At 39.6% G+C, this 16,727-nt stretch overlaps 1 protein-coding gene across 1 annotated transcript; it reads right to left on the bottom strand.

Moving 5' to 3' along the window:
* Positions 1–3,451: 3,451 nt before the first annotated feature.
* Positions 3,452–14,444, bottom strand: LOC107690309 (myosin-11-like). Its single transcript, XM_016488613.1, is given in 21 exon segments — positions 3,452–3,693; positions 3,781–3,854; positions 3,952–4,057; positions 4,328–4,414; positions 4,678–4,785; positions 4,874–5,033; positions 5,148–5,253; positions 5,736–5,883; positions 5,970–7,778; positions 7,780–8,430; positions 8,546–9,053; positions 9,186–9,209; positions 9,383–9,492; positions 9,571–9,660; positions 9,756–9,824; positions 9,911–9,967; positions 10,155–10,377; positions 11,219–11,312; positions 12,187–12,604; positions 14,115–14,199; positions 14,311–14,444. Coding segments are annotated over 21 exon segments (5,016 nt in total). The 5' UTR covers positions 14,328–14,444; the 3' UTR covers positions 3,452–3,621.
* Positions 14,445–16,727: the final 2,283 nt, after the last annotated feature.

Genomic DNA, 16,727 nt, shown 5'->3' with positions numbered 1-16,727 from the left:
GAAGAGAATCATAATACAAAACCATGGTGACAAATGTAACCACGGAAACAGTCTATCTATAATTACTGGACGTATAGGCCTATCTATAGATTTGTTTCTCTGGTGTTCCACTGTTGCACCACCATGCACCTTAAAATTACACATATTTATTGTGCAACAATGTTCCATTAATTAACAATAAATGCAGTTGAATAATAATGTAAATTCAAAATTCCATTCAATACAAAGCAAATGCCAATTGACAATCAACATTTGATCTTTAAACAACATAAGAATTATGGATTGCAATGGTAAAGACTTAATTAAGGGAACATCCAGTATAGGCTACATACTCTGTTCCTATGGCCAGTGGGAGGGAGAGGAAGTCCACACGCCCCAGTATCACCGGTCAACGTCTGTGCTTTGTGTTCCACCCCAGGGAATGTCTCTAATTGCCGTCTCTCTGTTAGTACATTATAACTATGGGAACCAGAAGCATGTGTGCCCTATAGGTTCAAGCCTAAAAGCTTTGAGAATACTTGTCACATACAAAGGTCAAAGAGATCATGTACATTTGCCTTCTGAGAAGGCTGGTAATTAATGCCAAATATAACAAAACAAGGAGGGGAACATGGAACCGCGGATTCAGCATTTGCACGTCTACTCGAGCACTCCTTATGTAATCCATGAAAATGGCAACAATGTAAGGATTTCAAATCTAGTTCCGAGTACTCATGGTTTGACATTATTGTTTTAAAACTACTTAATTTGAACATTAAGTTTTGATATTGAGCCCAAGACTTTTGGAAAGACAAAACGATCAACAAGCACATCACAGAAAAAGAGCACACTATGACGCAGACAAGATTTCTTCTCAGCAATAGAATCCAGAAGTGCACCTTAATCAATCAGAACTGCACAATCAGGGAATTTACATTCTAAAATTAAACCGGAAAAGTATTAAACCTGAGAAGTTATGTCACTTTGTGTAGCTGGATGAAAGAGTGTGAAAGCATGAGGATATATACACCACTGAGTTCCAGGAAAACGGTGCATTTTACAACCAGTGATCTGTATCAAATCTCACCTTCAACTGCATGAATTCTTAAATTATGAAGTATTAAATTATGTGATTCCTGTACTGTGTGTATATGTGTGTTGTGTGACGTTTACTGACATGCTACTGATACAGAAACCAAATTCTCCATTTCATGACCCTCCCTCTTTGCTTTGCACACAGCACAAACACAAAACACACGCTTATTTTTCCTTTCATAATAGAGACCTCATATAGATTAGGCTATAATATATCCACTGGTATATTTTACTCTAAATACGATAAAATGCTCTAAATATGCTTGTTTTCCAAAAATGTTTGTTTATTAACATAAACTTGGAATGTCAATACATGAATTAATTACTCCATAAGTTTCAAGAACTGTGTAATCTTTGGGGAAAAATTTTTGTTATAATAAAAGTAATAAAACTTTTTTTTTTTAAATAACATTTTTTAAATATACATCTTATTCATATTTATTAGCACTTAGCATTTAATTTCGATTATTGTAATAGAACTTAAATAATTTTAACTCATGCTTTGGCTCCCTAGTGAGAACCAACTGATAGCATGTTTATTAAACGGGTTTTCTCATGCTGGCTGACTGAAGATATTTTGGTCTACTTATTTATATACCCTGCGATATTACATAACCAACCCATTATTGCATTATATATTCATTGTCTACAGTTTAAAAGGTATATTTGTAATATGCATACATAAGTTTTCTAAGAGCCAGACAGAAAGAAGAAAATGTTCCACTTATAACTACTACAAGAGTGCGGACTTCTCTATGCTGAGAAGAACCTCCTTTTTTTGCTTCTTTGCTCTAACATCTGGCCAGACTAAAAAGAGTTGACAGACATGAAATAAAAAAAGTTATTCAAACAAAATGCACAGAACAAAGGTAAGCTTTGCATCCCTAACATGGCCTCATGGGACCATTCCGTCAGTGAGATTAGTACAAGTCAGTACTTGACAAGGGTTTTCCCCCCAAGATATCAATTTACCTGTTATAAAACAGGACTTCTCTTACCCTTCCTGTAAAACGATGTAAATATGGTTCAGGTGGAGGAGCTGAGAGCTGCATATGTAAATATGTTTCCAAGGTAACACAAATGCTCTGAAACGAGCTGAACAGGATGGACACTCGTACACACACTTTTGGTTAGAGAGAGAAGAGAGAGAATTAGGGGATTGTCATTTTTTTAATTAATCAGTGTTTTGAAAATTTAACATAATGAAGAAATCATCGTTTCAAAGCAACATGCATTATTCATAAGTAATTACTGACAAAGAAGCCGTCAGAAATTTAATTAGCAAGCGCACACACCTGCCGCGCTCCCCTCTCTGTAGCTTATACACAGACCCCAGACATGAAAACACAGCTTTACTGAGACGTATAAGCTAGCAAAACATTTCAAGACTCATAAAGGATGTGAAACGATATGGAGCCCGTCTTAAATGAGGGAAACAGCTACCCGTCCTCATGTTCAGATGCTATCGGTTAATTGTTTTTTTGGCTAAATGCTTTCGACGCTTTTGCACTCAGTAGCACATAATGAAACGTATTAAATACCTGGGTCAAACAGGACTCCTTAAATCTCCAAAAATATGAACAGTGGCATCTCATTATTAACATTAAGCAGAAAAGAAGCAGGTAAAGATTTTTTGCACTGGCAACTTTGTACTGAGGCGGGCCGGCTGGTCTCCAGACGAAGCACGACATCTAGTGGTTAAAAGGGCACTACAGAGATTTGTAGTAGCCAAGTGACATCACGTTGATTTTAGTAAGAAGCAAATGCGAAGTAGCACTTTTTTTATAAGTGCTGTGAAAAAAAGTCAGGAAAAGCTTGGTAAAAGCAAGATACTGTGTCATTTACAGTTTAGAACTGTTTATCAGATACCTTTAAGATTAAAAAGAATCTGCCTTATCAAAAAATCCTAAAGGATTCCAGTAAGAATATTGTTCTAATTAGAATTTTTATTATAATTTGGAACCATTTCAATGAGATTCTAATAGGACTTTTTTTTTTCTGAGATCCACTGGCATCCTAATTAAATCATTCCCTTTAATGAACATCGTCTCAGCAAACAAGCTACTGCAAAGAAAATGAACAGGATAAGAACAACGTCCTTTGTACAGGAAGTCCTAGATAGGAATCGTATAGGAATGGTTCCAAAATATGATAGAAATTCTAATTAGAATTCTGTACAATTTTCTTATTGGAATCCTTTAGGATTTTTTGACAAGGGATGAATAGTGATAAAATTGCTAATCCAGTACGCAGTATTTAAAATCTGCACATATGGGTTGAAAAGTTACACAAAGAAAAACTTAAAGATTGTAAAAGCTTGACTTTATTCATAATTAGAGATGAAGCAAATCGAACTGATGCTCAATCAGGCATCGAAACAACAATTAAAATGACTGACGTACACACACACACACTCACTCACTCACTCACCTGTGACTAAAGGTATAGTTAGAATTCATTGTGTTATAAAGATATACATTTAAATAATTTAACCCACATAAGACATTAAAATGCTTATCTTTCTTTCTCTCTATCACACAGACACACTCAAATCTTTTGCGTGCTGGTTAATTCAAAAAGCTTCATCCTCTCCAGAACAGTGAGTCCATCTTTAAGACTCTAAGAATAAAATGAGAGATAGTGAGAAAGCTTAAATTTTAGGGAACTTCAGAATTTTGTACCATGTAATGGCACAGATGATCCCACCTTGGATCTGACAGGTTGTGCAAGTGTAGCATGGTCCTTTGGGAAGTCCAGGTTGCTCTTGGATTTCATCAGATCTGCAACAGGCATTTACAAATTCTGAATAAGTGCATGCTTATGCACTTAATCTGTTTGCCTTCGCAGTAACGTGTCTGTTCTTGTAGATTTGCTTACCATATTTTAAACTCTGTTGTCTTGCTGGCACCATCCTCAGTTTACTGAAGTCACTTTGAGTTTTGACTTCTGAAGCAATCAACTCAGAGTCTAGCTCTTTAAAATACTAAAAACATAACATTTTAAATAGAAATACAGAAAAACTCGTGACAAAAACTTAACTTTGAAGTGGAAGTGAATTCTCTATGTAAGCATTGGTTGAATTAGCTTTTTTGGAAACGGTTATGGTTAACATTTGTGAATAAAACAATGTAACACAAATTTGTCACATTTATAATTTTTTACTTATAATAATAATTACATCTTTTTGGATTAATTGACTACAAAATTACTCAATATTCAATTATTAATATGTTTTAATTGAAAAAGGTGTTACCGTATTTCCTGCCTGCAGTTCCAGTTTAAGTGAGTTGATCTCCTGTTTCAGACACTTAATCTCTGATTCCTTTACTCTGAGATTTACCTACAGCATCAAAGAATGAGACAGAGCACATCTGTTTTTACACATGTATACTTTATAGCACCTTTGATGGAATATACCTCGGACATAATCTCATCTGAGTAGTAATAAAACCCATGAAGGCTTCTTTTGTGGAAGCTGATTAAATGTACTCAACTAAGAGTGCAGGTAACTTTAATCTGGGTTCAGTCAACTATCCCCTGCTAATTTTAGTAGTACAAGTCAAATTTGTGCACTTTGCCATATGAAAGGGTGTCAAGTTTTACCTCCAGCTGATACACGTCTTTCTCCTGAGAAGATTGGGAATGTTTCACCTCCCCATTCATGCGTGAATGCATCAGGGATAATTCAGCAGCCAAACACTCATTTAATTCCTTAGAAAAATATGTGATACATATGTAAGATAAGCAGTAAAGCTTTGGCTGTGTGAATATGCACATTTTTGTGTGCACGTGCACGTACCTGGTTGTGAATGCGAAGTTCCTGGTTCTCTCTCAGTGTTGTACTCAATGCTTCCCTTTCTGTTTCTACAGTCCGATTCAAATGTGTATTTTCCAGGCATCTCTGAGAATACTGCTCTGACAACACTTCCAGCTCCCTGTGCAATGTTTCCAGCTCCTCACTGCAGAAAATGCACAAAGAGGTATATGGTTAATATATAGTTCTGCAACCATAAATTGATTTTTGATGTTGTGGCTGTCAGTTCTCAGAGTACTGACAGACATATCACACGCACTTGTATTGTGCACGAAGCTGTCGGATGTCCACATTGGCTCCATTTGGCAGGGCTTTCTGTGTCTTGTCCATTTCCTCTTTATGAGCTTTCCTCATAGCCTCAATGGCTGGAAAACAACAAATAATATTAAAAACTGGTCAGACAGAACTATCAAGACCAAGAAGCAGAGATGCTAGATCATCATTTGTATGTCTAAGCATGCAGAGAACAAATTTACATGTATTCATTTAGCAGATGCTTTTATACATAGTTAAATACAAGAGAGTAGCACAAATTTGGAACAAACCCCATGTACTGTATGAGTGCTTGAAGGGACAGTTCACCCAAAAAATTAAAATTGTCATAATTTTCTCAACCTCATGACTTACAAATCTATTTGAATTCTTACAAGGAACCCATAAGTAGTTACTTAGCAGAATGTCCAAGCTGCCCTTTTTCTCACAATAACAGTTAATGGTGACCACAGCTGTCACTGTTTCCTATTCACTTTCACAGCATTGCAAAAGATCAAGAGTGTACATTTTAAAGGTTTACAATGAAAAGTATTTGCATAGTCTTGTGAATGGGAGCTTGTGTTGAGAGTAGCACCTGCAATGGTGGCATTCGTCTCTTCCTGCAGTACTCTTTCTCGCTCCTCTGTCAGTCTCTCCACCTCTTTCTGATGCTGCCTCTGCATCTCCTCAATCACTCGCTGGTGGCTGTCTTCCATAATGCTGAAACCATGCTCATACGTGGCCTAAGACACACAAAGACATGGCGTACCTTCATCTTTGTGTATAATTACATGTTAATCTCACGCTGTAACAAGAAGACTGTGCATACCTTGATGGTTTCCAGGTCAAGCTGGAAGGCTTTGACATCCTGGTTACTAAGATCTGCCCTCAAACAAGTCACCTTCGTCTCAAGCTCTCTGATTCGGTCTTGCAGAGCAGTCACCTGCTCAGTCTCTTCATTCTCCTCTAGTTCTGGGAGAGTTGCAGCTTTTGGCCTTGACAAGTTTTGAACGTAATATTCGTGGAGACGGCTCATCTCCTCTTCATGGATTTTCTGGAGCTCTTGGAGCTTCTCCTCAAACTCCAAATGCAATTTTTTGGCTTCTTCCATCCTCAATTGAGCATTGGTCTCCGCCGAAACACGCTCCTGCTCTGCCTTTTCGACAACAACACGCTCCTCGCGCAGCTTCTCTTCGTAGCGCTCCGTCTGTTCCTGGAAAAGAGTCTCCATGCTACGACACACGGCATGACACTCGCACTCAGCCTGCTCTCTCTGTTTGCGTAGGGCACTCATCTCTTGCTGCAGGGCCAAACGGAGACGACAGGCCATGTATGCCAAAGTGGCTTGACAAATTGCAGCCCTCAGGATGGCTGAGGGTAGTTCACCAGGAAGGTCGTCCTCTCTAACATTAGACTGTAGCTGTGTTGAGAGGTTCTGCAGTGACTGGGCCTGAGCACGGAGCTCTGCCACCAGACTCTTTCTGCAAGCAAGCTGTACCTCGGAGCCCTCAAGGAGAAGATCGGTTGCCAGTTCGTCATCCATTTGTTCACTGTAAGGTGCAAGTTCTGGCGGGCTAATGTCAGCAAGTCTGGACCCCTGCTTTGAACAGTTTTCCATTTTGGTTCCAGATGAGGAACTTTCTGGCCAAGGCAAGACATAAAAAAGCTCAGATCCCTTTTGCTCCTGTGAAGGATGAGTACAGAGAGTATGTATGAGGTATGTCATCTCTGCTCTTACACACAGTCTATGGATTGCACTTTCACTCAGCGTACTGTCTACCAGCTCTTGATCAAGAGGGTCCAAGAAGATCTGGGAGTAACTAGGTTCTACAGCCCCATTATGACTGCCTCCTTGAGCCATCCTAAGCACCTGGACATGCACCTCTGACAATTTATTAAGCAACTTTGAGCTGGGATGCTCAAGTGCAGAGGCAGTCCTTTGGATAATCAGTGCCTCCAGTGACAAAACTCTTCTGGCCATCTCTAGAGCTTGATTTCTCCCTGAACTCTCGCCAACCACCCTCCAGCTTCCAGGTTTTCCATCATCATAAAGGGAGATTTTAGCTTTGTCTGAGGTTCTGTCTAAAGCTGTTCCCTGCAGGCTATGCAAAGCTTCAGTAAAACTTTGTAGAGCATCCACAGAGAGTCGACCCTCCGGATTCTGGAGGGAACTGTGTGAGCACCAAGAATCATTGAGTGCATGCGGTCCAGTGTTGAGTTGTTGCAGTTGCTGAAGATGCATGGTAAGCTCCCGGAGTCGCTCTTCAGTGTCACATAACTTGCGCTCTATTGCCTGGATCACGGAGATCACTCTATGTGACTCGTCTCCCTGAGTAGTAGGTTGCATTTCCGAATCACTCTGCCCTTTCTGTCTGCATTGTTGTGGCTCAATCAATGCCTCACAGAGAACATTAGCTTCAGAAGAATGGGTTTGAGCTTCCTTGAGCCTTTGTTCGGTCTCCTCTAAACTACTGCCCAGGATGGCCATCTTAAGAAGCACTTCCTGTAGTTCTCGTTCCTTCCTGTCTAACTCTTGCTGTTGCTGCACCAGCTGGGTTTGAAAGCGCTCCTCACTTACCCTCTCGCAGTCCAGCAGAGCACCTCGCAAACTCTATATCTAGCAGAGCACCTCGCAAACTCTGTATCTCCTCACAAGCTCTTTCATAATCATGCTCCATGTCATAATAAAGAGTCTCTTCGGTTTGGAGGCGTGCCTGCAGACGACAGACCTCACTGTCTGACTCTTCCAGCTGGTTTTGTAGCTCCTGGCACCTTCGCAGAAGTTCATCAGTAACGTCCCCTGTTGGGCTTTTCTGCAGCTCAGCCTCTTTCTGCCTCAGACGCTCCTGCAGTTCCTTCGATCGCTGTTCTGATTGGTCAAGGCTGTCACTGAAGCTCCTCCTTTCTCGTTCCTGGCTCTCTTGCAGGAGGCGCAGGTGCCTCTGTAGCCTGACCTCTTTCAAAGCTTGTGCCTCTTCGGTTGCTTTAAGACGACCTGTTACCTCCTCCAACCGTCCACGCAGACTCTCCAGCACCTCCTCATGCTCCTTCAGAAGAGTTTCTGCCTCTTGAATCTTTAACTCTGTCCTCTGAAGACATTCCTTGCTGTCATTAAACTCAGCTTGGAGTCGGGCCTCACTGAGTCTTAACTCCCTTTCTTGAGTCTGATTCCTCTCGTGCTCAGCCTTCAATTCTCTACGCAGGCTCTGAAGCTCCACATCCCACTGCCATTCTGTCTGCGCTGAAGATGAAGAGAAGGCGACTGGCAATGGAGATGTGGAGCGATCAACCTGTAATGAATTGTGAGACTTTGTTTAAAACCCTGACCAATTATATGTAAATAGTGCATTTGAATTAAGTATGTAGACATTGGAACACCACAACCATATTTGCTTGTTACGCTACCTGCTTTTCTTCTTTGGGTTTAGCTTCCTGTAGTTCACCACGGCCATCACAGTGGACATATACGGTTCCTGCATCAACCTCTAAGCTGTCTGGGCTGATCGATTCTGGGGAGGTGCGACTGGACACTGCCATAAGTGATAAATTCGATGGTATATCAGCTGACATGATATTTAAGCTTTGCCTCTGTGAGATTATTTTTTTCTGAAGATATTCATTCTCTGATGCCTCAGAGGCCGAACGTGTTATCTGCTCTTCAGGGGATGATGCAGGTGCAGGAGGCACCGAGCGCTCACTGTTGTGGTTCCACTGCCTTCCGGATGGATCATTTGACAACTCCTCTTTGTGCTGTTTACAACTTAATTCTGCCCAATCAAAGGTTTTGTAACGCCCCTCTCTACGGCGCTCACGGATGCGACTCCTTTGCTCTGCCTCCTGGGGAACTGTACTGCATTGAGAGGAGCTTGTACGAGCATGTGCACTAGTCATTGGCACCTTTTGAGGAATTGAACTAAGGGAAGAACAGAAGTGGCTATGATTAAGTTATTTCAATTATATTTCTGATATTGTAGTTGTGTGCGTTTTACCATACACTTCATTTAAATTAAAAGAAACACTCATGGTCATGAAAACACATTCAAACCTGGGTTTTATAGCAGGATTTTTCCTTGTACAGCATAGGGAAAAAGATAAAAAGCAGAGTGAAAGAGTCAACCCACTAACACGTGATGCTGTTTTGTGAGAAAAATACAGCAATAAATGTATTAGGCTTTGTATGTATGAAATATGCGTAGTGGATAAATATATTTTTGGGAATGGCAGCTAGTTTTGATGTTGTACCATGTGACATCAGGGGCAACGGTGCGATGAATGTTTTTCATTACTGCCTGGACCCAGTTGCGTCGTATCCCATAAGTCATTGCACAGAGGGTGAAGACTCCATTCTTTGTCTGCATGAAAAGAGTGATGAATAAAGGCAATTCAACAGACAAATACATAAGCTTAAAGTTTAGCTAATATACACTCACATGAATCTGAAATCCATAGTTCCTTTGTACAGGGAAATCTGTAACATCATAGCAAGTAGACAAGTTGATCTCACCATCCACATCAGCTGCCTAAGACACAAAACACAGAAAGACCTCTTAACTGAAAATGGCAAATCAATTTTTAAGATGATTCTTTATAGACTGAACATCACAAATCACTTTACCTCTTCTGCTGCAGAGTCACGATAGAATCTCAAAGTCTGGTCCGTAAGAACAAACCAGTGTTTCTGCCACTAGAGACAGAGAACATCAGACCACTTCACACAGAAACAATCATGAACAACTATACGGAGATCATGCACTCAAATCTCAAAATCACCTTTCCATCTTCTCCCAGTCTAGACATCCATCCCTTTTTGAAATTAAGGAGGTCAGGCTGAGTGGAAAAGAGCATTACTGTAGCAATGACATGTGATATGAATGATCAATTGTGATTAATTTGATAAATTTGACGCCACATCCCACATCCCAATTTGTTGGATTTAAATGTATAATCAATTTACAGCCATAATACAAATACACATTAGAATCATTCTTATTTGTATTGGTTGTACTGTACTTACTGTGGGCGTGGAATCAAGCGGTCTGCACTCCAGTGATTTGGAGCGGAGACTACATGACATCAAATGTTGTGAGTGATCAGGAATAGCATTAGGGAAGGAATCCTGAGATGTACTGACAGTTGTCTTATGGTCATTTTGTTCAGTAGAGGAAGTAGTGAAGGTTGAGGGGGGAAGCTCGGTATCCAGAAATGAACCCTCTTGTTGAACAGCTCCCTGAGATCTCCTAGAAACAAGCATGCAAACATATAAAAGACAGTGTCTATCAGTTTTAGATTCAACTTTGAGCTCTACAAAACCTCAAAAAATCTAAAGTTCTGAATGTAAATAAAAAAAAAAACAGAGACAGGAAAGGGTAAGACCGAAACAGGCCATTTGGAATTCAGTATGCACACATTATACTGGTTTCATAAAGATATATACAGAAAATACACAGAACACCTAAAACTGAAATGATCTACAAAACTGTTTAAACAAACTGCAAACATTTGTTTGAGGAGCATCAATGCAGTGCTGCCAATCATTTTAACATTTAAAGACACTATAATTTTGACAAACATAACGTGAATATATTTGGACGAAAATGGCAAATGGGAATGCAAGCAGCCCGGTTTGATTTGACTGATGGAGATGGATGAAGTCTCCCGAAAGACAAGCAGAGAAGAGTGCTTTTGACGCTGTCGAAGGAATGGCAAAAACATGAACACTAGAGGGAGCCACAAACATTACACATAAAAACCAACTTTGTACAATTGGTGTAAAAGGGAATCAGAAGCAAAATGAACCTGTCTTACCTATGCCGATTTCCAAACAGCTGGTGTACTTTTCTTCTTGGGCTGGGTGATTCATGCTTGAGTGTGTGTGTCATAGATGTGTGTGACTGCCTCTCCCCATTGGACTCCAAGCTTCTCTCCCAAGAGAAACCCACCACATCTTCAGGATCAACCCCACATGCCCCCTGTGAATTGTGATTAGTTGGTGGAGGGAAGGGGGAGGGGCCAAGGGACATTGAGGTAGGAAACATACACAGACGTGCGGCAGGTGAAGAAACAGAAACACGGTCACACCTGGGGTCAGTGTGTGCTTGTGCATCCACAACACTTGGACTTGTCTTCTCCAGAGACGAATTGCCGCTTTCAGTGCCCAATTGATTCTTAGTACCTGAGAGAGCAAATCAAAGCAAAGTAATGGGCTGAACCTGGGGGGAGGGGGGACTTAAGCAGTAATATATATTTGTCATGCCTAGTAAAAAGTGTAATGTGCAGAATAGCATAAATGTAAACATTGTTTGACATTTCACACAAAAATATAGTTCTGTCATCATTTACGCTTTACCTCTTATGACTTTCTTCCATGGAAACAAAACCTTCTAAAGAGCAGATGCCATAATGAAACTTAAAAGTTTTTATGGAGTTTTAACTTAAGGAGTTTTTGCTTAAAAAAGTTAAAAAAAAATGTTTTGTCAGCTGAACAACTGCCATGTTGTTAAAACAGTGCAATTCTTTGAACACACTGTACGTAATCTCTCACAACCTTATTTTCATTACTGTCCAAATTTGTATATGGCGCTACCCTGACTAAGGTTCATGCAACTCCAGTAAATGAATAATGGAGCCTTTACGTTTTATAAATAACATAAAAGTATTGTAAAAGTCGCCCAAAGATCTGTATGAATAAAGCTTTGGGTGAGAAACAGATTAAAATCTGCCCTCATTGTCCTTCAAACAGAAGTCATCAGATGTCAAATTTATAAAAGAATCATTAGAGCTGGTTTTGTAAACCTGATTGACAGATTCGTTAAAAAATATCACTCAAAAAACGAACTGATCACATGTTTCACAGGTTTAGAACGAGGACAGAACTTACATTTTCTTACAAACTACTCCGAATTCTTTACTAGAAAAATTAACAATATTCTTAGCTACTACCTACCTTTATTTCCTAAGCTGACAAATCAGTAACTACTACAACCATAAACAAGTACATCCAGTTAAGAGTCACAAGTCCACAGACAAAGGCCAGTCTGAGGTCATACCGTCTGTGTCAGAGCAGCCAGAGGACTGACTGAGCGATGAAGAGAGAGAGGACCCAAGCTTGGTATCGAGTGATGAAGCATTACCATTGCTGGAAGGAACCCCGACTTCACCACTGAGTGACTCCTCCTCCAGCTCCTCCTCCACCGTGCTCACCACGCTACCTCTTCTGTCATTTTTGGTGGCCCCTTTAGTACTACTGATGCTACTTCTGCTACTGCCTTTAGTGGCACCGCTGGTACTAGTGCCAGCATTGTCGCTGATGGACACTCTAGTGCCACTATTATTACTAGAACTGATGCTGCCTTGTCTTTTAATGCTGCTGGTGAAACTATTTCCAGAAGTGCTACTTTTCTTAGCAGCAGCACCACCACTGCTACTACTGCTGCTGCTGCTGGAGGTTTGATTTTCTGCTGTCTGCTGAGAGAGAAAGAGAGAGGGAGAGAATATAGGTGAGTAAATCAGAGATTGACAAGCTGCACACAAGCGCTCGGCCAGCGAAATCCAATTGGCACGGGTGGTATAGGAAAAGCCTCTCTTTCTATACACAACCTGCCTGACAAACAAGCACACGTCTTTTGCACTCTGCTCCCACTTTGCAAACTCTTCACCCTCCCCAGGGGGGATGCTCAATAATCCTGTCCAGATCACTTAAGTTAATTCTATTAAACTTCTATCTGACTAACGCTTCAAAATACACAAAAACAAACACACAAAATACAGGAACACAGCATTTCATGTACATGCCGTTAATTGTTGCAGCACAGTGGAATGGCACTTTCACACACTAGATCAATTTGCTCTGCTGTCAGCAGAAAGAATATGCAGAAGGGAGATAGAGAGGGATTAGTAAATCAACCGGACAGAAAGATGGGCACAGCACTTAGAAATGTAATTAAAGTAAAGAACAGGGGTGGAGGAGGAGCACATTTAAAGGAGCAGTACTCTAAAACAGCATTGTTCTTTTAACATTACTGTGACCATCTAAAAACAAACTAACTACCCTTTTTGCACTTATTTAAGTCTACTAATCTGTTTTATGGACATCTAATCCATTTAACGCTGAACAATAGTACTAAAACTTGCTATATGTTTAGTGCATCTAAACCTTGCAGATCACAAATTAAATAGACAAATCAGAAGACAAAAAATGTGCAAACTGGAAATTAGACAAATCTTTTGATTCTAAATCTTTTGCGCTAAAATATAATTCTGGGATAAACCGCTGAGGAAAAAACTGAAAATCCACAGGAATCCCTAGATAAAAATAGATATACTAAAAAGAATTTCAAATACATTAATTTCATGCCAAGTATACAAATATAATTGCATATTTATGTGCTTGATAAAAATACCCTGCAATTGAACATTTGGTATACTAAACTGCTATACTTAAAGTCTGCTAAATTGGAACAACTAATTTTGTGCTTAATGCACTTTAGTTGTGTGGAAGTTGTCCAACTAAAGATAAACTGAAGTATATTTGATTGTGCTAAAGTGGAACTATTGCAAGTATATGTCAGGAACACTTTAAATATCTTGCATTTAAAGACTCGATTATATATTATATATTGATATTACTCAAAGATCATACAATCCTCATCAATAGTGACATTAAAAAACATTTTAGGCTTAATATTAAATGTGCATTGTGCACAAGTAGTACTCCAAATTAAGTTTAACTACAATTTTTATATCAGTAAGTCTCAAGTGATATGTTAATACATACGTTAATAGATTTGAACTATACTTAGTATGAAATAAATATATTTTATATATATTAATTTGTACTAGGGATACTACATTAAATGTTCCATTTATTCATATTTTACCAAAGGAAATATGCTGGAAAGATATTAGACAGGATACTGGCATTGCCTGTCACAGAACATGATTGTATGAAATAGCATTAAATATGAACGAGACTCACTTGCGGTGGGTGGTCTGGATCCTTCCCCTTCTTCTTCCGATTTGATTTAGCAGCTTTGGGGTAAACAATCAGATTTTCTTGCCACCTAAATGAAACAAACAACCTTAAATTCAAACACACAGCAGACCCCAAAAATGACCCAGGCGGGAAATTGCACGCATATGCAAACTCAAACAAGCTTTCAGATTTCTCTTACTTCTGCTTTCTGGACATCACGCTTCAAGACTAAAAACCTCCAGTTGCAAGGAAACAGAGAAATACAAGCAATAAAAGAACAACCCTGAACAATCCCAAAAGAAACAGTTCTAAAGCTGGTGTTCTCAACACAGACAGAAACACAAACACACACTAATCTAAGACTCCTTGACACCTTTTATTAAACTCTCAAGGGATTAGATCAACCTTGCTGAGATTTAGTGATTTATAACACTTAAGTAGAAACAGAGGGATGAGACTGAAGACAGAGAGAAAGAGAAGATTTCAGCTGAACTAGTGAACAGAGCTGAGATTTTGGCACAAAACAAGAAATTGATCAACTTGACTTCACCTCTTTTGTTCCATTACATCACAACATATGATTGTATATCAATTGGGATAAAAAAAAACAACTAATGACAAAATAGGTGTTATGTGTGGCCAAGTTCACACCACATGTCAGTGAGTGTATTACCTACTGATGCTGAAGCTGTCTGTGCTCTCTGTTCGGATGTAGTAGTCTCTGTCAGTGAAGCACAACCTCAGACAGTTCTGGAAGCCAGTTTGAGATGAAGCGTCTAGAACCTCACAGCATTGGGACATATTTACACTTCCTTGGGGCAATGTACCTGGCTAGATGAAAACAGTCACTCTGTCATTGCACAGAGAAGGTAAAGATTTTAATAATTATATATTTTTGATGGACGATCCAAAAGTCAATGGAAAATCTTATTGGGTTTTTGTCAATGAAACCAAGGTGAAGACGTATTTTTGTAGGCCAGACTGGAAGTTAGTCTTCAAAAGCACTCTATTAATGATAATGCTAAATGGAAATCATTATGAAAAGAGTCCAAATAAACACATTTCTGGTCTGGTGTCAATGATGGGGATACTTAAGCTTGGGATAGTCAGGTACATAAGACAAAAAAAGGTTAGGAAACACTGCATGAAGAACATGTAAAACCTCACCATTTCATCCAGAGAGTATCTTAGAAGCCCATGCTCGTAAAGCACAAAATATCTCCTCTGCCATATCTATAACAGAGATGGCAAAGAAAGATCAAGGCTAGAGTTGAAACATAGTTACATATCAACGGCCTGTATCTGATAGAAAGAATCTCTGGAAAATGCCAGTGTCATCACCTGTTTCCTGAGGCCACAAATGCTGAAGTCAGTGTCCTCTGGGGCCAGGAGGAGCCAGCCCACCTGAAGAGGCTTAGTCTGAGACAGAGAAAGATATCTACTAAATAAAATAAAATAAAAGTAACTTAAAAAATTAACAAGTTGAGAAATTATCCTCACCTGAAACAGATCTGCTTCGCTGAGTTTGTGCGAATCCACGGGTTTGAAGCAGTTCTGACATTTACTTTTATTGAAGATGTTGGCCTGAAAGCGATGACACCGATTCTCGCGTGCAGAAAACATCATTTTGGAGGTGAATTGTGAATGTGTCGACAACATTTACTTTTTTTTTAGTGAAGTAAAAATGCTAAATAACTAATTTCAAGTGACGATTGTGTTTTTGCTTTCTTAAGAAAACGGTAAGGTGGTTTCTCGTTGTCTTCATTTATTAATGGTGTTCGTGCCGTTCATGGGTTTTATCTTCCTGTCTTTCAGTCCTTTCACTGATTGTTACAGTCTAAGTAGAGTGATACCTGAGTGATACACGGATCTAAACGCAATATTAACATATGATGGAGAGCTCAGTTCTTCTAAAAAGAAACCCCGAAACAAACCACTGAGCGAGCATGGTTGTCAATGGCGTCACCAGCTGTACTGTTAACTAACTAGTGCAGGGCTGTCCAAACTCGGTCCTGGAGGGCCGGTGTCCTGCAGAGTTTAGCTCCAACTTGCCTCAACACACCTGACTGGAAGTTTCTATGCCTAGTAAGAACTTGATTAGCTGCTTCAGGTGTGTTTAATTAGGGTTGGAGCTAACCTCTGCAGGACACCGGCCCTCCAGGACCAAGTTTGGTCCTGGAGGGCCGGTGTCCTGAAGAGTTTAGCTCCAACCCTAATTAAACACACCTGAACCAGCTAATCAAGCTCTCACTAAGCATAGAAATTTCCAGTCAGGTGTGTTGAGGCAAGTTAGAGCTAAACACTGCAGGACACCGGCCCTCCAGGACCGAGTTTGGACAGCCCTGAACTAGTGCTTTCTTGGAAGGGATTTTGATTCATACCAGTGATTCGATTCTTTTGAACCCGTTCACCAACAACAGAATTGTAAAAACCTGCAATCTAACTTTTGTTGATACTGAAATGTTTAAAACACTGTCGAAATACACATTCTTTTACTTTTATGTAAAAATAATTTGTCTGCCTTCTTATAGCCTAAGTGCATCTCTTTTTGCTTTGACTTCCTAAGGGGGCTTTTTTTTTTTTTTTTTTTTTTTTTTTTTTACAACTTCTATTTTT

Source organism: Sinocyclocheilus anshuiensis, unplaced genomic scaffold, assembly GCF_001515605.1.
Source record: "Sinocyclocheilus anshuiensis isolate Anshui unplaced genomic scaffold, SAMN03320099.WGS_v1.1 scaffold461, whole genome shotgun sequence".
NCBI classification, from domain to species: domain Eukaryota; kingdom Metazoa; phylum Chordata; class Actinopteri; order Cypriniformes; family Cyprinidae; genus Sinocyclocheilus; species Sinocyclocheilus anshuiensis.
The sequence above is the reverse complement of the archived record's forward strand: the minus strand, read 5'-3'. Positions and strand labels throughout refer to the sequence as shown.